The following is a 23,894-nucleotide window of genomic DNA, read 5'->3' as shown; positions in this document are numbered from 1 at the left end:
TTACTCTCAGTCCTCCAGCAATATTAATATACCTGGGCTACTTTTTCAGGGCTTGGTGAAACTCACAGCTTCTCAACCACAATCTGAATGTACTAATGATTAATTTTATTTGTATTTGCAGGGTAATTTCTTAAAGTTTACATACTAATATTTTCCCTTTTCCTTTTTTGAAATTATGAAATTAAACCTAAGTGAGAAGGAATATAAATTCCTGTCTTTGCTATTACCTTTTGTTTTTGGGTGGACACAATACTGCTCTGTTGAACCAAAATTCTGATTTTTAAAATTATTTTCTCTGGAAAGTAGGTAACAAAACGAAAATGGGAGAGGAGTTCAAAATGAACTAGGCAGCTCTTCTGCATCATCTGAACTTTCAAAACAAAAAACAAAACTGGATTCATGTATGCACCACAGAAACTGCCCAGAAGTCATTTTCCTGTTGTCTGGAGGAAGGAATTTCCTGGGTCATTTTAAACCTACTTCTAGATCTTCCATGGTGTTTATACGGCTCTAAATTTCTTTTCAGCCCTTGTCAATTACAGCTCTGACTTTGTGAAAGGCTGAAGCAGGCTCATATTTCATAAAGAAATTGCTTTGAATGGTGCCTGCATATTTTGCTTCAGAGCCTTCCTTTAACAAGGACTAGACACTTACTTTTTTTCCAGAGTCTGGGCCGCTTTATGGCTCCCAACCTGGTACAGCAGAGACCCTTCTCCCTTCCACAAAAATAGCCCTGAGTATTCCAGTTGCTGAGGGTCGGCTACAGAGGCCTTGGCCTAAGGTTCCTCCCCAATGGTTTTAAGAGTACCTAAGAATTCTGTCACCAGAAAACTCAAGTAAACGGCAACAATAAGCCACCAAGGAAATATCATATATTTTTAAAATATGTATTTCTTTGTCTACAGGTTGATGACCAAATGAAGCTGCTTCAGAACTGCTGGAGTGAACTCTTAATTCTAGATCATATTTATCGCCAAGTGGTACATGGGAAAGAAGGCTCCATCCTCCTAATCACTGGGCAACAAGTGAGTTTGCAAACTGAATATTTTGGCTTCGTTTTTAAACCTCTTTCCAAACTGTAGGAAATTAGCTATGTCTCAAACGTTCCTGATATTACACCAAAAGCCTTTCCTATTGAACCACGGTATTAGCTGCAAAACAACTGAAGTAAAATGATCATCCACACTGTGATCTTCAGATGAAAAAGGGTGGTATATAAATTTAATAAATAAATTTTTAAAAGTAAATTCTGTTGCTGAACCAAACTTGTTACAACTTATATAAACATTTACTCGTCTACCTCTGTGAGTGAGGCATGGCATGTAAGAAGCATGATATCTGCAGCATAATGCCAATCCATTTTTTTAAAAAAATGGGAATTTATTTCAGATAAATCGTGAGTCAACATACCTTTAAAGCACATTTATACCACTTTTAACAGTCATGGCTTCTCCCAAAGAATCCTGGGAACTGTAGTCCCATCACCCTTAACAAACTCCAGTTCCCACAATTCTTTGGTGGAAGCCATGTGTTTTAAATGTATGGTTTGTAGAGGGGGTTGGCATAGTGGGAACTAGAAGCAGATGGTATGAATTAAAGGAATCAGCCCATGCAAAGAAAAAATGAGAAGAAACAAGAACTCTGAAAGCAATGAAGAGCAACATTTGTGAGGCCAAACACTGTGATGCAAGCCATAAGTTCAAGTTCAGATGTAACATTAAGTCAAGCCATGGTTTAGCACCATGTAGATGTATTTCAAATAGTCCTGTTTTCTCAGCACTTCAGAATTAGACTGCCAGAGAGAATAGTGCACTGTAGTACACTGTCATCTAGTGTGCACTGTGTGCAAACATTTAAAAAAGATTCTGCGATAATATCATAGAATCATAGAGTTGGAAGAGACCACAAGGGCCATCGAGTCCAACCCCCTGCTTACTTACTGAATTCATTTACTTACTTGGATTCAGAAGCAGCTTGCCAGGTGTAGTGGGAATTGCCTGGCAGATCAGTTGCTGTTGCTTACTGGGAGAGCGAGAGGCAAGGCAGTGGGGAGGCTGGTGCAGTGTAGGTGCACTGGCTCAGCCAGTTAGGTGCTCCTGCCACTGCTTTTGCGCCTCACTGACCTTCCCGCTATCTTGCCGCTTTCTGGTAAGCAGCAGTGACCTACCTGCTAGGAAGCTAGCATAGCAGCTTCGGCACACACAGCAAGCCACTTCCACTCAGATTAGGAGAATCAGAAGCAGCTTTAAAAGTCAAGCTTAAAAGCCACAGAGGGCACAGACTTCCAGGGAGTTCTCCTGCATAGACAAGCTCCAGTCAAACAAATGCAACACGCACAAGAGCACTGCCACAATCTTGCACAGCTTGAGATCACTCTCGACGATTGTGGTGAGAGAAGTTGCTCATACGTCGTGGCCGGGTTCATTTATAATTTCCAAGAGCCCTGGCAAAGTAAATGAGAGCGACAAGGCAAATTAAATGAAAATGTTACTCTTTGAAAATGTCTTTCAGCTCTAATGGAAAAGAATGTATGGTGTCATTGGAAAGGCAGAGTGCATTTTGTGTGTGTTATTTCTGATTCAAAGTGAAACCAAATGATGGTCCACTGGCATTTAAGTAGCTGAAACCTAAACTGCCTCCATTTATATACATATGAGGAAACAGTTGCTTGTTTGGACTGCAAACTACATTATTCAATTGCTATTCAACATTTGCATAGAGAGACTTAGCCCTAATTTAAACCATGTAGGGTGATTCCTTTGTGCCTACAAAGAGAGTTGCATGTGTTGTGTGCGTCAGGCAGAAAGACATACACATTATAAGAAAGGCAGGTGAATAAACCATTTGATCACAGCTACATTAACCATGGGCATGATCCAGTCATAAGTGGTGTTTAGTCCCATTGGTTTCAATGAACTCTGCCTGGCAATATGCTCCTAGGAAATTGATCAAGCCTGGGACAGATTTTCCAAAGCTAAGAACTACTCTATGAGGCTCCATGCCAGATAATTTCTGAACTGCACAAGCCACCTGGATAGCCTTTAAATAAATGAGCAAGGGTTGCAAAGACAAAACAGAGCATTTAATCACATTTAGACAATAACAGGCTCAAGCTCACTAACTACAGATCATAAAATGTCTTTGGAATTCCCCTCCACCCGGACTAAATCAAAATAATTTCTAATTTGGACTGACTCCATTTCTGGCCCTCCCCTCTCAGACCAATTTAAACCCCCAACTTCATGTAAGTTTCTGATTGTATTTGTCATTGTAACTCTGACAGCTATGTAGATTTTATCTTTATTTTTGAGCATCCTATATACACTATTCCTTGAATGGGTGATTTAATAGACCTGCTGCAAAAGGCAATGTAAACAGAAGAGGAAAGCAGCAAATTTATACTGCAGTCTTGCACACACGTACCAGGGGAAAAGTCCCACTGAAATCAATGGCGCTTACTTATGAGTAGAAATGTATAGGACTGTGTTGTTAAATGCCAGTTCTTACATAAAGAATTATGATCAGACCCATTAGCAGTTCCTTCAAACCAAGTTGTCTATTACTCACTCTTTTCATTCTTTGCACAAAATGCTGCTCATCTGCTACAATGATTACTGTTTTAAAAGCAAACAAAGTGCATTCTTTCACTCAAGCATCATTTAAAAACCAGGAATGAATTGTTCTTTGTCAGATGCACAATATTGCAACAGTTATTATGCCCCATGTATATTTCAGTTTCCAGAGTTATTCTGCACACTTTAAAAGAAAGTTAAATTTCTTCAAGGCTGCAGAATATGAAGATACTACTGTTATTTGCTGTAATTATTATCTTTGTTAAAAGAAAGCAAACAAAAATGCTATGAAGGTTTAGTCTGAGATGAAGTACTCCCTACAGATTATTTTCTGCAAATACTATTACAGAGTTAAATAGTTGGAAGTCCACGCAGTCATAAAGAATTCATTGTGTAATAAACTTACAGTGCAATGGTCTACATGCCCACTCAGAGGTAGGTCTCTCTGTGTTTAACCGAGTTTACTCCCAGTTTAGTGGGTGCTGGGCTGCAGCTTTGGCTTTCTTGTGAAGAAAGAGCAGAGTTCATAGTGAAGATGTCAGTCTCACTACAAAACATACAGATCTTAAATATAGACCATCTACAATACATATAAGCAGATGACACAACTTTGATGGCAGAAAGTGAGGAGGAATTAAAGTACCTTTTAATGAGGGTGAAAGAGGAGAGCGCAAAATATGGTCTGAAGCTCAACATCAAAAAAACTAAGATCCTGGCCACTGGTCCCATCACCTCCTGGCAAATAGAAGGGGAAGAAATGGAGGCAGTGAGAGATTTTACTTCCTTGGGCTCCATGATCACTGCAGATGGTGACAACAGTCACGAAATTAAAAGACGCCTGCTTCTTGGGATGCCTAGACAGCATCTTAAAAAGCAGAGACATTCACCTTGCCAACAAAGGTCTGTATAGTTAAAACTATGGCTTTCCCAGTATTGATGTATGAAGTGAGAGCTGGACCATAAAAGAAGGCTGATCGCCAAAGAATTGATGCTTTTGAATTATAGTGCTGGAGGAGACTCTTGAGAGTCCCATGGACTGCAAGAAGATCAAACGCATCCATTCTTATAGAAATCAGCCTTGAGTGCTCATTGGAAGGACAGATCCTGAGGCTGAGGCTCCAATACTTTGGCCACCTCATGAGAAGAGAAGACTCCCTCGAAAAGACCCTGATGTTGGGAAAGATTGAGGGCACAAGGGAAAGGGGACAACAGAGGACGAGATGGTTAGACAGTTTCTTGAAGCCACTAACACGAATTTGACCAAACTGCAGGAGGCAGTGGATGACAAGAGTGTCAGGCGTGCTCTAGTCCATGGGGTCACGAAGAGTCAGACACGACTAAACAACAAACAATACATTGAAAGAAATAGTTCATTGCTCTTTGGCCAACCAGACCAAACACATACAAAACTCATACTAATACGCACAGCCCACTATATTCATTATTATTTTATAAAAGAGAGTGATAAAATCAACAATAATTTTAACACAATAAAATTATTATTAGGGGGGAACATTATACCATTTAAAAACCATGCTAGTTATATCTCATAGATTTTGCTGTTGGGGCAGAACATTGGATTAGTAGGAGAATGCTTTATTTTATTTTTTAATTGGGCAGTCAGGAAAAATACTGACCCCTTACTACTTTACCTTCAAAATAGTAAAAGTTTTAAATTAAATTAAAACACACTACTCTGCTTTCCACAGCTTCCCCCTTCCCCAGTGACTACAGACCTAAGATAATTCCTCTTAGGAATGAATCTTCTGCACAACTGAACACAAGTAGAACTTGGGCCATCAGTAAAATGTGCTATAATCAAGATAGATTAAGACTGGTTGAAAAATATGGCCTCTGGGTAGAAGAACCAAAAGAGGATGCCTATGATACAAGCACCAAGTCCAATTTTTGCAGCCATTTTATGCCACCTTCCATGTCGTCACAGCAGCCATGTAGAACAGGTTAGGCTGAGAGTTGGAAACTGACCCAGAATATGAGGTGAGCTAAAATAATGAGAATCGAGTTTAAAATACAGCACAAAACATGCTCAGAGTGTTTTCTTTTTTCTTAAGGTTGCCAGAATCTTTTTTGTTTGTGTTTTGCAGAGAGTTATGAAACTGCACATGCTCAGCATAGTTTTTGTAGTCCATGAAAGCTTATGTAATAATACTAGTTAGTCTTTAAGATACCTCAAGGCGTATATTTTCCGGTACAGTGGTGCCCCGCAAAACGAATGCCTCGCAAGACGGAAAACTCGTTAGACGAAAGAGTTTTCCGTTTTGGAGGTGCTTCGCAAAAAGAATTTCCTATGGGCTTGCTTCGCAAGACGACAATGTCTTGCGAGTTCCTGCTGGTTTTTTTCCCTTCCCCCCTTTTTCTAAGCCGCTTATCAGCTGATCTGATCAGCAGATAAGCCGCTAAAAGCCGCTAATAGAGCTAATCCGCTAATCCGTCAATGGGCTTGCTTCGCAAGACGAAAAAACCGCTAGACGAAGAGAATCACAGAACGGATTCTTTTCGTCTTGCGAGGCACCACTGTACCTTATTTAATGTATTCATTGAGCAGGGCGGGGGTGTTTGAAATTACCAAGGTCCCCATCCGCCTTGTATAGCAGGATAAGTACAGGAGCCACTTCCTTGTCTGCACCTGGGCAGCTTAAAAATAAGGATATTTTCAGTCAGCTCCTTTACGGTAATTATATATATCCTGCCTTCTTAGCCTGCCAAGGCTATTCATAATACAAATATTTTTATTTTTATTTGGAAAGATTGTGCAAAACATGTAATCACAAAACTTTCTGAGTGATGTACATAATAAAACACAACTGAAATTCACAGAGCTGTTACATATATGCAAAATATAACTGTGGATGAAACACAGGGGGGGGAAACCCAGGAAAACTTAATATATATATATATATATATATGTAAATAACTGAACTATATGTCTAGGTAGGCCCACTGAAATTTTCAAAGAAGGTTTCAGCATGCAAATAAAAACAATATAGTGAGGGTGCTTGCATAATGTCAATGGGCAGGGAGTTCCAAAGTAGAAACACTGCAACTGCGCATAACATGAAGCCATGGTTTAGCACAGTACGGAACAGCCTAAACAAACCGAAGCAAAGGATGAGACTCACATGCTCCCCTTCCCAAGTACTCCTCTTCCATAACTAGGAGGAAGAATTTGGCAGAGTTTAGTTTTGCTTTTACAGGAATCTCTCAGCTCACCATTATATTCAATCCAGGAATCACGGCTTAAAACAAATAATGGTTAGTTCAACAAACCAACTTTTATAATCCTTGGTGTGAAGTTGACTTCTAATGAAACTAGCCATTGTTTAAGCCAAGGCTCAAAGCTGATCCTAAGCATTTCCCCTTCTTTCAGCTTCTCACCTTCAAGCAGCGACAGCTGATGACTTTGCACTGATGCAGCAGTCGGAATGCCCCTTCCAAAGCACTTACTTGCTGGTGTAGCAAGTTTTTTGGGATAGGGCTGTAAATCTTCTTAGTGCCAAGTGCACAGAGTGCGTTAAGTTTCTTGATTCAGTTGTAATAGGATAGGTCTCACTTGCTCCATGCTAAAGCCATCAAGCTTTGCTTTGCAGAGTTCAGCTAGGAATGCACACACACACAAGAGCAGGAATAGGCAAACTCGGCCCTTCAGATGTTTTGGGACTACAACTCCCATCATCCCTAGCTAACAGGACCTGTGGTCAAGGATGATGGGAGTTGTAGTCCCAAAACATCTGGAGGGCCGAGTTTGCCTATGCCTGTCTGCACAAGAATCTACTAAACAATGGGGAGGTGGAGGATCAGGATCTACTGGTAGACCTATGGTTGCTTTGCAGATCTACCAGTTGCTTAGGGCTTTAGCTCAGTGTTAGAGCATCTGCTTTCCAGGTTCAATACCTGGCATGCCCAAGTATGGCTGGGAAAGCCCCCTGAAGAGCTGTTGCCAGTCACTGTGAGCAATACTAGACCAATGCTCTGCTGTCCTACTGCTCTAACCTTAAGGTTATTAGCAATAAAATAAAATAAAATAAAATAAAATAAAATAAAATAAAATAAAATAAAATAAAATAAAATAAAATAAAATAAAATAAAATAAAATACTTGAGGGGGAGGGAACAGGACTTGGGGGAAACAGGACTTGGGAGCCTATTTCTGGTACTGCTCACAGATTCAAGACACCCCCGGTACTCATAGGCACTATGTTCCTTAATTCCTTGTGCTTCCCCCTTTTTTTGCACTTGGCTCTGGGCGGCAGACCACAGGGTTCTAGTAAAAAAAAAAAAAGCAGATCTCACATGCCCACCCCTGCCGTAGCTATTTGGCATCTCCCCTCTATATGTCTAGAAGCAGGAACCAGCGCAGGAAATGGCATTTTTCATTGTTCGTAATACACCAATGGCCCATAAATGTATAAGATATTTTATAGCACTTTGAAGCATTATCAGTTTTACTATTTGCATATTAGAACTAATTAGCAACCTCTGTAACATCATCCTGAGGGAGAGGTCTGCTGGCAACTTAATTCATTATCTTCTATTATTGGCATATCATGTTAAAATGGCAGGCATCGTACACTGTACAAGTCATCACAATTTTAATTAATTTGATTTCACGATGCCTGCTGTCTCTATCTAGGAGGAACCCATTCCCACTCTTAATGTATGAAAGTCTTCTGCTTTCCTGCAGTAAAGTACTTGCTGAAGAAATATTTATATAATATTTCCATTATATAAATGTTATCTACGATCTTTGCAGATAAAATGCAATTTGTAATCATAAAGTTATCATTGTTTATCATGTAAATTTGTATTGGGGGGATGCTAAATTAGTTTCACTGACAGTATAATCATTTTAACAGGAAATACTGCTTGAAGAGAAAAGGTTGCCTAAGACTCATCATGGCACACATTTGCTTCTAGTGCAACAGTCTGACTTGTGAAATTGCACTAGTGCCAAGATCAGATCCTAGTCAAAACACTGAAAGAACAATTTCATCTACCACCTTCCTGAAACGCATCACACAAGGGAGAAACTAAGATTAAAAATAGAAAAACTAAAGAAAGTTCCCCTTACCTTAATGCATTCAACAACAACAAAGACTAAGTTCTAATTAACTACAAGGATCATTAACTTTAATCATTCACAGAACTGAAAGCAAATGCCTTTCAACCTCCACTCTGCAAAAACGTTTATCCCAGCATCTAATAAAGAGAGACTAATGTATTAACAACATGTCACTATTACCTTTCCCAATGCTCAGATAAGCCACTGCAGTTAAATTGCCAATTTCCACTACCTCTAAGACCTTTATCAACCATTTCTTAGCAGATGGGACATTGGAGGAAGTTACGCTGCTTTGCAACTGTAATCTTAGCTAAAAGATTCATAACCAGACCCCCCATTTTTACACAGTTTCCAGCCTGTCAATTTGAACAAGATAACTACAGAATCAACAGATAGGTCATACTCTGTTATTTCAAAAAATGACTTTCAGAACCCTTTCCCAATATTGCACAATTGCCATCATAAGTACAGAAAGCCGTGGTTCAACAGGCCTTCTAGGTTTCCTCTGTATCTTGGGCACCCTTAAGGTTTCTATTTAAGTCTTGCTTTCTCGCAGGCAGGTGAAAACTTTTTAACAGCTAAGAACTTACATCAATTTCCAGCTGAAATTGAGAAAAAATTTGCTATCTCTTGAAAGGAGTGGAAACGGGTGCAAGAATGTATGCAAGAACAGAAACCAAAGATTTTTCAGCTTCAGTGGATGGGAGAATATTCAGCACAACTATATGCATTTGTTTTTTGACCCAGCTAGGAAGCCTACACAAATTACTCCTATCTGCATGGAAAATGTACACTTCTACTGGAGTATATTTCTCCTGTTGGATGGGGACGTCCCAGCAAAATCCACCACAGCTTGGAAATTCTAAATGGTAGTGCACATTTGCTAGGCACAAACCACAGTTTGAGGTGTATTAGCTGCATGAAGCAATCCTTTCTAGAGTTGGTTTTTCAGAGGGTTGTGGGTCATATGCTAGAGCTACAGTTAAGATACTCTATCATCACTTATACTATTCTATCTGGCCAAGTGGTTCTTGGTTTCCAGTTTTTGAAGCACAGCAAAAACTGTCCAAAACAAAAGCAAAATAAATGAGTGTACTCCTCTTTCACAACAATACATCTATCAGACCACTTTCAAATATCTGAAACAGACCACTGCCCTGTCTGTGGTGTGCAAAGTTTCAAGCAGTACTTACAGAGCATCATGCAGTCATCATTCTAGAAGGAGTCGCTCAGTGAACATGGTCATGTGTAGGTCTTAAATATCTGGATAATATCCACCCATATGGCAAGCTCATCATCCAAGTGTACCTCACATTCCTCCCCCCCCCCCCCCGATCATTTTCATTCACACTCTAATATATTGGCTCAAAAGGCTACCCTTTTCATAGATAAGTAGCCCATAGACTACGCAGAGAAGATAATATTCACTTTAATAATAACACTTCCTCCCCACCCCCCCTAGAAGAGACATTAACTGGGGCTTTTTCATGCACAGTTGAGTTTATATAAACTGATTGACACCTTTGGGGGTCGTCTTTCCACTGACTCATAATTTTGCTCACTCGTGAAAAAGGTTTTCTCGGTGCTCTGTATTCTCTAGTTAAAGCTGAAAATTCAACTCATCATATTTACACAATAAAAAAAATCCATTCTGCCTTGTTTTTAATTGCAAATCTGACTCAAGGGACCAATTCTCCTGCTTAGGAGGCATCCCTGTGCCTTCTACTAGGGAACCAAGTGCAGTCAATTATGGTAATGAAATGTCAATAAATATAAAAATTTAATACAGTCGGCTCTGGGTGAGTGGCAGACGAAGACTTGCCTCCCAGACAAATTTGCTGGTTCTGCAAATATTAAATGCATCTGAAAGAGCAGCTAGTTGCCTAAGAGCCTTCCAGTAGCAGAGGGTGGAAGAATCTACCTATTGGGGTTTCCCATTATGTTATCATCTCAGTGGTACAGGCAGCGATATTCATGACATTCATCCCAACATCTTAACTTATTATTAAGAAGTGAAGATCATATTTTCTCTTGTGTGGAAACAGCAATTGGTTACCTCACCAAGGGATTCCCACATGCCCTCCCAATACATCACAGAGGGGAAATTCAGCTGCAAATTAGATGTCTCAGCAGGAATTACACTTTTCTAAAAACAATAGCCTAGCTAATGTCCTGGGGTAGGGCTGTAAAATGATTTACATAAATGTCATTTGCTTACATTACAGGCAGTTTTATGTCTTCATTTATTGAAAAAGGTGGTTCGGCTCACTGTCCAAACTCCCAGTCCACTGGACTAGATGGAATTTGGGTGAGGCAGAGGTTTCCCTCGGCCTAGCCCTGTCTTGTTCCTCTGGCTTCCACTGGTAGGGAACCTCAATTGGTGCACCTTCCCTGGGTAGGCAGAAGTTTCTGCAGGTGATATCCCTGCCAGAGATACTTAATGAGTCATTCTGGAAGTAAGGTGGTGGGGTATCTGCTGAATCCTCAGGGGCTGAATTTGGCCAAGGGGCTGATTGGTTTTCAGCAGTCATTTGTTTCTTCCACAGCTGTACTGGGTGTTCTGGATGTTATACAGTCGTACCTTGGTTGTCGAATGCCTTGCAACTCGGATGTTTTGGCTCCCGAATGCCGCAAACTCGGAAGTGAGTGTTCCGGTTTGCAAACGTTATTTGGCACCCAAACGTCCGACGCGGCTTCTGCAGCTTCCAATTGAGTGCAGGAAGCTCCTGCAGCCAGTTGGAAGCCGCACCTTGGTTTCCGAACATTTTCGGAAGTCGAACTGACTTCCGGAATGGATTCTGTTTAAAAACCAAGGTACGACTGTACTGGTGACTTTTATTTATATTTGTTACCTTGATGTTTTTATGAAAACTCCTCAGGGATGATTGATAGTGTTAGCTAAATTAAATAAACACACAATGTTGACTGTTAAAAGTTCCACTACATTCAATGGTGTGTTTAGACTGCAGCATTAAACTCTCAAAAACTGGTGCATCAATGTTAATAATTACTTTTCTCAGGAAGGCTCAAACAGTAGCCTAAAAACAACAAACAAATGAAAAACAGATATGGCAGTTGTGTACATCAAATGAACCTTTATCTACAGTGGTACCTCTGGTTACAAACTTAATTCGTTTCAGAGGTCTGTTCTTAACCTGAAACCGTTCTTAACCTGAGGTACCACTTTAGCTAATGGGCCCTCCCACTGCCGCTGCGCGAGGTAAAGTTCTTAACCCGAGGTGCTACTTCCGGGTTAGCAGAGACTGTAACCCAAAGTGTTTGTAAACTGAGGTGTTTGTTACCTGAGATACTACTGTACTAAGTCCAAGGGCCACAGGAGTATAAAGGTTTGAAGAAACAGAAGAGGACAAGATAGTTAAGCTGTGCATCAGCTGATACATATTCCCCATTAGATACTGTCCAGGAAACGATGTAAGGCCTTTTGAACTGAGAAGGCATTTAATTTCTTATTTAAAATATGTGCCGCTCTTCAATATCTAAATTCCAGAGTGGTTCATACTGACTTTAAAAATGCATCAAAATAATGCAATAAAGAATAAAAGCAGCTTAGAGAGATAAATAGAGCACTATTTAGCAGTAAGGTATGTTTAAGGTTTTATTCTTTATGTGTGAAAAGCATACATGTCTTTCAAAATTATATTTGCGTTCCACTCTGCCTCAGAGGAGCTTAGAGGGACATAGTATGGTGTTAAGCAAACAAGCAGAAAAATAAGTTAGGCTACATGTGATGTTAAATGCGTGCTTTCATTCCATGTGTCTCCACCCCACACCTCTGCTATAGTGGAGCTACTATAGCAGAGCCAGGTAAGGAGCAAGACAGCAAAACCTGATGCTGGGGCCCCAGTGAAAATGACCTTTCCTTCCAAAGCTGTTAGAAGTCCCAGGACTAATTGAGCAAAAGTATGAAATAGCAGTATTAATGTATCTGGTTAAGATAACTCAATGTAAATATTACTCTTTTGCAGGTGGATTACGCTGTAATAGCATCTCAGGCAGGAGTCACACTCAACAATCTTATGAGCCATGCACAGGAGCTAGTAGCAAAACTACGATCTCTGCAGTTTGATCTACGAGAGTTTGTGTGTCTCAAATTTTTGGTGCTATTCAGTTTAGGTAGGTACTGTCGCCATTTAATTATTGCTTATATGTCTCAACATTACCTATTTTTCTAAATTAGAGTGTATCGTTTGTCATCGTTGATGTGGGCTCCTCCATGTGTGAGGTCTGGAAAAATACACAATTATTGTATTATATCCATAGTATGGTTCTCTGAGTGATGTAGAAAAAAGACCATATTATAGAAGACAAAAATATAAATTTTACCATTTTAAAAACACAGCAGAGATTAAAAAAAAAATGAAGAGCAACCACATTCAAATTCATCAAGTCATATGGAGAGTTAAAATTATCACATAAGAGCTAAAAAGTAAGACCAAGACAGCCACAGCACAAGCAGGGCCAATGCATCAGAACCAGTCTTACAAAATGCTAATGAATAGTGAGACTTTGTGACATCAGGTATGGAGCAGGTAAAGAGGTGGCTGGGTCAGCTGTGGAACTGAATTCCACAACCAAATTGACATCAAATGATTGACAAGTGAGTTGTCCTACACTTGGGGGAACCACAGTATAAGGGGTTTTGCCAGTCCTGGGTGTGGCATATGTGTTGGGCTGCTCTCATGGCCTGCAAGGTCCTTTGTGCATTGCTTCCCAAACTTCAGGCAACCAGCTGGCTGTCGGGCACTTGGAAAACACTGTGCAAAGGGCTTTGCAAGCCCTGAGCATAGGGCTGTACTGCAAGGATTGGCTGTGTGAGCAAGTTCACCAGCTGATGGGCAGTGACTTCAACCCTGCTTTCTGCAGGCATGGAGAATCCATTACCTGTGTTACTCTGGACAAGCAGAAAGGGCAGAAGTGGCAATGGTTGGCCAACATGAGGGGAAACACCACTGGCAGCAGTACTCGCTTAAAACAAAAAAGAAAAAAACCTTCCTGGCGCTGAATGGACGGCAAGGAAAGAAAGAAAAATATCCAGGCGCCTTAATGCCCAGTGTAGTACTGGCTGATTCTTCCATCACCCCCACCCACCAGTACCCATTATGTGAGACTGCAAATAAAAATGTATCACACCGAGGAGGAAGAATCAACATCATGCTTTTAAAAATCATTAAAACAGAGAAGCTAATATTAGGCAAAATCAGAGCCAATGACAAGCACAGCCAGCACCAATAACAGGTGAAGCCAGAGCCAATGGCAGACAATTGTCACACAAGCTAGTGTGTTTCTTTAGAATGATACTATCTGGTTACCAGGATCAGGTCCCTTCATCATTTCAACAGGTTTCAAGGTTAAAGAAAGTTCATGCCACAAACTTTTCCATACCTTTGAGATGTGCCCAATGTACAGAACCAAAGGGGCATGTGCTCTTGTACCACTGTAGACACATTGGTACAAAACACTATTCTGTGCCCATTAAGGATGTCATGGTCTACTGGCATGCTGTACAGTTTCAGTTGTGGCCTTTCTAATCGCCTGGACTGTGGAACAGGATGTCAAACTAATGGTCTCTTGTGCACTGTGCCTGGCCTCTGCTTGGAGAACTTTCCCCTCAAAGGATTTCCTTAGGCCTTTCTTGTCATCAGATCATACCTAGAAATTCAAATGTCATTCTCAGCTGGCTGCGTTCTAACTTAATCCCCCCATCCTTCCTCTCATTTTGGAACTCAGCAGTTTTTCCTGAATTTGGCAGATTCAAAACATGCACATTTTTAATATCGTAAACCAGGGTGGATTGACTGAAATCAAGATAATAAAATCATGATGATGAAGAAGAAGAAGAAGAAGAAGAAGAAGAAGAAGAAGAAGAAGAAGGACCAATTCATATAACTGATTTAAAGCAAAAGAAACAACAACTCACTAGTTTATTATTTAGATACAGTACTTCCTCAGTAAAAGTGCATAATTGGTTGCTTTAATCAAAGAAACGTTTATAATTAGGGTATTATCTCTGAAGCAGTTCCTGAATTCAGGTGGTTACTAGGCATGAAATAACCTAACAAGTAACCTGGATTTATTAGTGGTCATTTGCCAGTCCCTGGCTCCTAGAATCAAGCCATTGGATCAATACATATAATACAGTGGTGCCTCGCAAGACGAAATTAATTCGTTCCGCAAGGCTCTTCGTCTTGCGAGTTTTTCGTCTTGAGATGCACGGTTTCCCATAGGAATGCATTGAAAATCAATTAATGCGTTCCTAGGGAAACCGCCTTCAGACCAGGTCTGGGGACAGTCTGAAGGCTGGGGGGGGGGACAAGGGCTTTTCTTCCCACCCCCAGCATTTTAAAAAACCCCGGGACAGCGGAGGACTTCTCCGCTGTCCGGGCGATCTTAAAATGCTGGCGGGCGGCATTTTAAAATCGCCCCGGGACAGCGGAGGACCTCTCCGCTGTCCAGGGCGATTTAAAAGCCCCTGGGAAGGCAGGCAGGGGGGACAAAGACTTTTGCCCCCCGCCAGCCTTCAGAAGAGGTCCTGGACCTCTTCTGAAGGCGGGCGGGGGGCGAAAGTCTTTGCTCCCCCCTGCCTGCCTTCAAAAGCCCTCCGGGACAGGCAGGCAGGGGGGAGCAAAGACTTTCGCCCCCCGCCCGCCTTCAGAAGGTGTTCCCGCCCCGCTGCCCAGCTTCGGAGCATCGTTCCGAAGCCGGGCGGCGGGGGCAGGCTTCTCCCCGCCGCCCCTTGCTTCAAAAGAGGTCCGGGGACAGCGGGAAGCGCTTCCCGCTGTCCCCAGACCTGGGGCTGCAGGGAGAAGATCGCTTCTCCCCGCCGCCCCTTGCTTCAAAAGAGGTCCGGGGACAGCGGGAAGCGCTTCCCGCTGTCCCCGGACCTGGGGCTGCGGGGAGAAGATCGCTTCTTCCCCACTGTCCCCAGACCTCTTTTGAAGCAAGGGGCTGCGGGGAGATCGCTTCTCCACGCCGCCCCTTGCTTCAAAAGAGGTCCGGGGACAGCGGGAGGACCCGCTGTCCCCGGAGCTTGCAGGGCAAGCTTCGTTTTGCGAAGCAAGCCCATAGGGAAATTCGTCTTGCGAGGCAACTCGAAAACGAAAAAACCTTTCGTTTTGCGAGTTTTTCGTCTCGCGAGGCGTTCGTCTTGCGGGGTACCACTGTATAGTGCCACATGGTGACAGATGAAGATGTTTTCCCTACAGTTTTCAAAGCAAAGCAACCTAAAAGCACCTTTCATAAGGTGATCAGGAGCTCATAAGAGGGTTGCACATTTCGCTTTAAGAGATTGTGGGTTGGATCCAGAGTTAAGTGAGCACAGGGGCTCGTGGAAGCTGATTTTCTTCCCCATGGGCATCTCTTACCTTAGTTTGGAATGTAATATATTTTCACACACATTAGGCAGTGCAACCCAAACGTCTAAGGAGCTATGCAGCCTACTCTGTGATGAAATATTTAAAGAGATCCTTCGCACTTCAGTGGTATTTTAAATTAGCTGAATATCTGAATTACATTTGGAAAATGCTCACGTTTACTTTAAACAGTCTTTACGTTTGATCACTTTCATCAGCAGCTCCCAGTACTTTGCATTCATTTAGAACATCTACCATTCCGTGTCCTGTCACTTGAGGCTCTCTGGCAAGGAGACAATCTTGGTCTCAAATGAGAAACTGAGTGCAACTCTCAGCATTTGACATCTGGTTCTCTTAGTAATCTAAAACATTTGTGTTGCACCTTTCTACCCTTATAAAGCAAGCAAGCAAGCAAATAAAAAAAGATAAAAACAGAATAATCAAATAAGCAATAAATAATATATATGGTAACTACAAATATTAAAACCACAGCAAGCAGCCCCAAAAACGGTTAAAGGGATATGACAACAGCCAGCCAGTCAATTAGCTCAAAGACTCCCTGAAACATTATCATCTTAGCTTGCTGTCTTGATTTTTAGCTTGAGGGAGCCATGCAAACTTCTTTTTGAGAAGAATTGCAGGGCCAACAAACTATGGTGTATGATTATGTGTGACCAAGGCCACAGTAACAACTAACCATTTTCTAAGTAAAGTTTGAAATCAGATACTCTCATTTCACATAGTAATAGCTGTTGCTAAATAATGGAGCAATCCTTGGTGTGCCTACTTAAATAGTCACTTTGGGTTCAGTAGGGCTCACTCCTAAGTAAGGGGGTATAGGATTGCTGCCTAAGATGTTTTCACAATGAATAGAATCACAGAACTGTAGGAAGGGTCATCTAGTCCAAACCCCTGCAATGCAGAAATAAAATAATAATCTGAACAAAATTTGGTGTTTCATTTCTTACTTATTCCCTTGTTAATTTTTTTTTAAAAAATCATTAACAATCGGTTCTAGCGTTGTCACATAGTTTTACTGAAAGTGAACTTTAAGGCAAATTCCATTATTTTTGCTCGGGCAGAACAACAGAGATGTCAAATGAACCTCATGACAATTAGTGAAAGCTCAGAATGACTTGGCACACCCCCCTCAGTTACCACAAAATTTTGCCTGAAACCAAAACTTGAGATAAATCTGGGGGCAGGAGGATAAAAATAAATCAAAGCCAGCTGGGATAATAGCAAACTTTCTTGAGCATCCCTACTTTGGTCCTAAATATATTTACTTAGAGGTAGGCCCTCGGCTTAGACTTCTTTCCACAATTTAGAATGTGGCCTAAAATTAATTTATCAAATTTTGGATCACTACAGCAGGAACTAGATTCAGTCATCCAGCAAAGTCAGACCTATGACTATAATAGTATTATTTGAAATTGTTTACATTAGTTTTTTTGGTTTTTTACTTAAGGAACAAAAGTTGTTTTTCTTTAGCCTTTTGTTTTCAGGTGTGGCCTGACTACTTTCCCCTGTTTTCTCTGCCTTATTGCCAACAGTCCCAGCCATATCAATGGCAATCCAGTCATTGTTTTCCCTTTACCAAAACTTTCCATTTGTCCTGCTAGCTCTCATTACTTGAAGTCGGCAAGGGTGATTTGTCAAAGCTTCCATCTGAACCGTTTGTAAAGTGAAATGCCAATAGGAAGAAAGTTAGACATCATTTCACCCATGTCCAGTCACTTGTCTGTCTGCTGAGCTTAATGCTAGAATAGGCAGCGACTGATGGGTACTGTTCTCTTATCACTGTCAAGACCACAGATAAATGTACTTCATTTAAGAAATGAAGGCTTTATCAATGGGCAAATAATTGCAGAGCAACTATTGATCCCACGTCTCACTTAACAAGAGACAACTGGGACTTGTAGAAATGGTAAACATTTAATCATTATGTATGGCAAACAGCAGGCTCTTGCTGAGAGCAAAGCGAGCATTAGTTTTTATGCAGGATACAGTGCCAACTTTTGTGACAGTTTTGGATGCTAATAACAACATTTTAAATCCTGAACCACAGTGACCCAAATCACTGTGTCAGGGAAAGCTGAATTCATTGCCACCTGTTAAAATATGCAAACGAAACACATTTACATATTTTTGTTTAACTTGCATAATTTATTCTGCTTCTGCTAAATGTTGCATTTTTGCTACTTTTCTCATTCATTCATTTTGTTTAAACTTTTTATTCTTTACCTACCATTGCTTTCAATCGAATATCCAGGCAGTCTTTTGTAACTGTGGTCCATTTCCCCCCCCCCATAGGATCACAGAATTGTACGGTTGGAAGGGACCCCAAGGGTCATCTAGTCCAACCCCCTGAAATGCAGGAATCACATGATAGAATATGAGTGGCTTCAAGGGAAATACTTTTAGCATGTTTAACATGAGGACAAAATGACTCCATCACTGTAGACTAGGGATGGATAGATCTCTCAATTGCAATACTCTCAATTTCTCAATCTTAAAATCCGTTCTCCAGGTTTCTGCAGCTATTTGTAGTGGGGTTTTAAAAAAAACAACTCATGAAAATACTTCAGCATGTTAATGTGAATTTCTGGCCTTATCTAATTTCTCTCCCCCCCCCCCTTCCCTCCATATTTCTCAAAAGTTCTGCATATGCAGGAACCTCCATCTTCACCCCCTAATTTCAATGTCCAGCAATCTAGGGAGATGTAGAATGATTCTGAGAAATTTTCCTCATCTCACCAAAACTCAGAATCCCTCAGATGGGCCTGGAGCCCCCATGTTTTCTTGTAGTTTTGCTTTCTATGGACTAAGACAGCCATTTCAGTTAGCCAGGAATGTACAGGAGATTGTGTTGCCCTCAGCAAGTACTCATGGCTATTCAGAGCCCTATTGCAGTATTGCATGAATGATTTGCCATGAATGAATTGGTTTACCTCAAGACATCTTAGGAGGATATCTTTTTTAAGCTGCCTCAGTATCTGGGGGAAGGGTAGAATTCATTTCTCCAATAGCTATGGAAAACCTTTGTAGCATATACCTCACATTTTGTTGCCTGTATACTAGTCATATTTCACCAACTCAGCTAAAATAGGTAAGACGTTGGTGTATACACTACTATTAGAATTTAGACAATGTTTTTAACTTTCTGCATATAGTATCATAATTTGGAGGGGGGAATGTACCACGTAAGAGGCAAAAAGAGGCATATATCTCGCAACCTTATTTTTGAGTAACATATGTATTGGGAAGCTAATGCCAGAAAATATAAATTTCCTGAAATTTATGGAAGCACTTGGGATTGAGATAGGATTGATTAGCATTCAAGGGAGGTGACCGCTCAATATTTACACCACAGAGAGTTGGCAGAAGCAAATAATTGTACATAAAGCTGATGCTTGTCTTAATTAAAGTGGTATAATAGGTGTTGGGTAGGGTTGTTTTTTTCCTAGTGGGCAAAGCAGTTTAGCAATGACCAGATATAACTCATTTTGAAGTTCAGAGTTTAAACCTAATCAATATGTATTTATAACAAGGAAAGAAGTGAATAACATTTATTACAGGGTGGCAGCTAACAGTAATAGATAGGAGTGCCGATAGTTAAGCTTATTTTCTCCCCGCAAACAATCACATCTGACAAAATATTTACCCTAAGGGCTTTTTTTATATAATTGCTCTTATTAATTGCTTGCTTATGTCTTGGTACACTCCCCTTCACTTTTCCTAGGATTCAAAAACTGGTAGAACCTCAAAATGATGTTTATCCCACACACACTCGCCTAAGTCTGGTTGCTCCAACATATCTAGTATAAGAGCAGTGTGTGGTGCATTTGGAACAGCTGGTACATAATACTCCTTTGAATGCTGATGAACACAAAGGGAGAAAACTGCAGCCAAATCAGACAGCCGCCCAATAATAAAGAAGCCCATTAAACTGTAGGGTAAAAGTGGTTGCTTTTCTTAATATGGTAAAGGGTCACAGTCTATATTTTTGTTGTGGCATAAATAGGGTAGTTTGACGACCTGAATGCTAGTTAATGACTGTGTGTTACAAACTCATATCTCCATTCTTCAAAAGCTTGCCACTAAAAATAAATATCAATATATCAGCAGTGCAAAGTGTGAATTGGTCCTCAGATTGGTCCTACAGTTTAGCAGGCACTTTATACTATATAATATATTTAGCATAATTCTTAATCTAACCAGTCATTGATTGCACTGGGCTTGGGCATCTGAGACTGAGAAATCTCAGTTAACTTTGGAAATTGCCCAAATCAGTTATGAAGGCCCAACACCACCGCCTGTTCCGCACGTCTTCATTTTCAAAATGCACTTAGAAACACTCAACATGCTACAGGCAAGATTTTAATCCAAAAATGACCTTGGTACCAGTTGGAAAGGTTGGCCTCATTAGTCACCTGTCCTTCTCAATATGGCATGAGGAGCAACAGCCGAACATCCATAGCTCAACAATATGCCCATATTGCTTCCTCATAGCTGAGGTTCATAAATGTGCTTTGATTATGCCCTAGCCTTTAGAGCAGGCATTGCCAATCTGATCCCCTCCAGATGTTTCAGACAGCACCAGTTCCAGCCAGCACAATTGCATGGTGCTGGGCTGACGAGAGTGTAACTCTATTGCAGTCAAAAACACCTCGAGGGCACCAGATTGGGCAAGTGCCACTTTAGAGGTTCACATATCCACCCTGTGAGTTCCCCCTGCCATCTATCCTCAATATAAAAACCACATCCTTGTGTGTCATTGCCCATCCCATTAATAATCCATGTTCATGGTGCTACAAGAAAATGGAGGGAAATGGGTAGGGGGAATGTACCATCAAAGAATAACCTGGGAGTTTCTCCAACACAATTTGGTGATTTTCTCAATACTAGTGTGTATCCTTTAAAATTATCTGCAACTGCAATGCAGAATGTAGAGAATGATCCCCTATTACAAAACATAGCAGAAGCTAGGTTCCCGTGTAGGGAGACAATGACTTACTTAGCACCCAGGTTAAGCTGATGGACAAAAAATTGAAAGCCTTTGTCTGGATTAGGTGGAAATTTCCTTAGTTTTGAGGAGACTGCAGACACCCAACTACAGACACGAGAAGCAACACATATCATCCATACCCAGGATTGTGGTGAAGTTCTCTCCATCTTAAGCATGATCTTTAGCCAAAGTCCTTCCTGTACTTTTGGATTATGGTTAAGGAAGGAGAGATCTTAGCCACAATCCTAGGTTCAGATGATACACTCAACCAAACGTTGATTAAGCTGCTGCACCACACTACACTGAAAGGACTGGGGAAGAGCAAAGTAGGTGCAAGCTCCTCTCTGGGACATTTGCAGAGTCCTGGTAAGCCATGGTTTGGTTTACCATCACATGTGAATGAGGCCACTGCTTGTGTGCTATTTTGAAGTTGCATTATACTTGCCCACTCCTACTGTGAATAGCTCAACATCATTGCCCAAGCTATGGCTTGGGAGCCCATCGTTGCTTTACTTGGTGATAACAGTGATTAAACATACATGCACACTCCGCAACTGAGCTTTGCCCCTTAAAATATTTCCATTCTAATGCCTGATCAGCCGTGGCTGGCATGGAGTAGCTGGGCTGCTCACCTGAGCTCTGTCTTGGTACCAAGGTGGAGATGCACGGCAGCAAGGTTGTCGTGGTGCAAATGTGCTGGCAGAGTTGATCTGCCACTCCTACTGACACTTTTGCACTGTGCCGACTTCACTACAACCATGCCATTCACCCTTTTCATCCTGGTATGCTGCAGTGAGTCAGCCAGCTAGGGGTCAGATGAGCTGTGCAGCTGCGGCCATGCCATTTGCCACTGCACATGACACTGATGTACATGACTGCATGGAGAGAATATGAACCAAATTTTGGAATGAATTGAATTGGCATTGAAGTTAGTACGTACCTGTAAATTAAGCAGAATTGAACCACTAGATATGGAGAACAGTTTTGATGCAAATCTGAATTACAATCTACAGATTAAATTAGTGGTTTCTGCTAATTAATTCTTTTCAGCCGTCTTGAAATCCTACCAATTTCTTACCAAATTTCTGTTCTTTCTTTTTGGACTGCAAGGTATATAAGAGCAAATTAATCCTTCCAGTACAAAACAGACCAGCTTTTGGTAACCTTTTTAAAAGAAACTTTAAAAAAACCCCAATGAAACATTGTGCTGTGTCCTTTAGCACTATTACGGGCACTCAGTCTGTTAGGACATATTGGGCGATTATAGGCCAGTCTTTTCAGAAAAAGCCATGGGTTTCAAGTTAGCAGTAACCATCTATCAATTCCAGAGATTATGGCATGATTTACTGTCCCAGCATGGTGTATTCTCTGATTTTCTGCCTCCTATGAAACATTGTGCTTTCCTTTTCTATTGATGTATCAACTATAATAGTTACAAGCAGCTACAGAAAAATCAATAGTGGACTTTCATTACTGAGCACATAAAGTAAAAGAGGACCCACGCTGTGATAGTCTCTCGCTGTTAAATAGTCACTGACTGCAAGGTACACAATAAATGTCTGTTATTTTGGTCTAAATGAAGGATGTCTGAATTTGAAACATCAAGTATCTCAGATTTTGGACACAACCAGGGCTTCAAGTCAGGTTATCCTAGCTAGCAATTCTTTCCCAAGGCAGGTAACAAGACCAATCTGTCTTTCCTACGGTGGGATCTGGGTGTTGTGCCTTTTAAAGGCTAAATGGGAAAAATGAACATTCAAATGACATTTTCCATGTGTATTGTGTTGCAATCCCTCTGATGTGTTCGCCTGGGTTGAACTGTGCATTTTAATTGTGTTAATGTTCACTGTATCTCAAGAGTACCCTTTGGCCTAAGCTGAATGGTGCAATAACCTGTGTGTTGAGCACTTAGAAAAGCAACAATGATCAAGGGAGGAGAAAAGGTTACAGGGTATCACTATAAATGGCTTAATTTAGGGATAGGGAACATGTATTAGAAGAATAGGATGCCCTGGAATAGTTTTAGAGAGCAGAAGCTGCAACATTTTTCATTTTCATATTTTTATATACCATAATGCCAGCCTATGAATAACAACAAAACTAATATTTCTGAAATGCTTCATGTTTCATGGATGTTTGACCCTATAAACGTTTCATGTTAAGAAATGAATTCCTGACTCTGAGCAGTGCACAAAAGTTCCTTCTTATCCTTTATGGCTTCCTAGCAATTCCAGTGAAAAAGAGTTATTGCTAATCTCAAAAGTTCAAAATCAGAAGACTGCTCCTTTGGAATCATTAACTTTATGTAAGATTAGTTCTTGTTTTTAATGGGGAAATGCCACTTCAATGTGACACATCTCCCTCTAATTCTTCTGTGGTTTACTGAAGTACAACAACACAAAGCTGAATAAATGAAAATTAATGTTGACTTCTAGAAGTTCCAAGTTTCCCAAATTCCAGAATTTGATGACATGGTGGCCTCTTCAGAAAAGTGGATATCCAGTATTTACAGTTTGTCTGAAAATACTGTTTCCCTGTTGTTGTTTTCCAAAGTTATAAAAACTTCCCCTTAGAGAACATGAGATGCACAAACACATCTTGAAAATCATAAAGAGGTAGCTTTATGCAGTGTTTGACCTAGAACTGTCCCATAGTTGAACTTATATGGGTCTATGCTAGAGTAGCTTGGCTATTGTGATAATCTTAACATGATGGAGAGGGGGAATCGGGGATAAGTCAGAATACAAACCCTTCCATATCAAAGCTCAGCCCCTTCCAAAGTTGGGCCTGGAGCATATTTGGGTTTGATCCTCCAGCGAGACCTTGCTGCTGCCACATGCTAACCTCTCCCTGCTGCACAGTCTC

General features: G+C 40.9%; 1 protein-coding gene and 1 long non-coding RNA gene across 5 annotated transcripts in view; one reads left to right on the top strand and one right to left on the bottom strand.

The window, feature by feature from the left end:
- Positions 1 to 23,894, bottom strand: part of LOC308587145 — a 145,142-nt gene that overhangs the window by 42,043 nt on the left and 79,205 nt on the right. The gene's annotated exons all lie outside the window — the stretch shown is intronic.
- Positions 1 to 23,894, top strand: part of NR5A2 (nuclear receptor subfamily 5 group A member 2) — a 114,958-nt gene that overhangs the window by 78,833 nt on the left and 12,231 nt on the right. For both annotated transcript variants that reach the window (XM_081194463.1, XM_081194462.1), the window contains exons 5-6: positions 906 to 1,025; positions 12,638 to 12,785. In XM_081194463.1, coding sequence (XP_081050589.1) covers positions 906 to 1,025; positions 12,638 to 12,785 — 268 coding nt within the window. The remainder of the gene's footprint in view (positions 1 to 905; positions 1,026 to 12,637; positions 12,786 to 23,894) is intronic.

This window comes from Podarcis bocagei (genome assembly GCF_964188305.1).
Source record: "Podarcis bocagei genome assembly, chromosome: 5".
Taxonomy (NCBI): Eukaryota; Metazoa; Chordata; class Lepidosauria; order Squamata; family Lacertidae; genus Podarcis; species Podarcis bocagei.
Note: the sequence above shows the minus strand (reverse complement) of the source record. Positions and strands in the feature narration are given on the sequence as shown.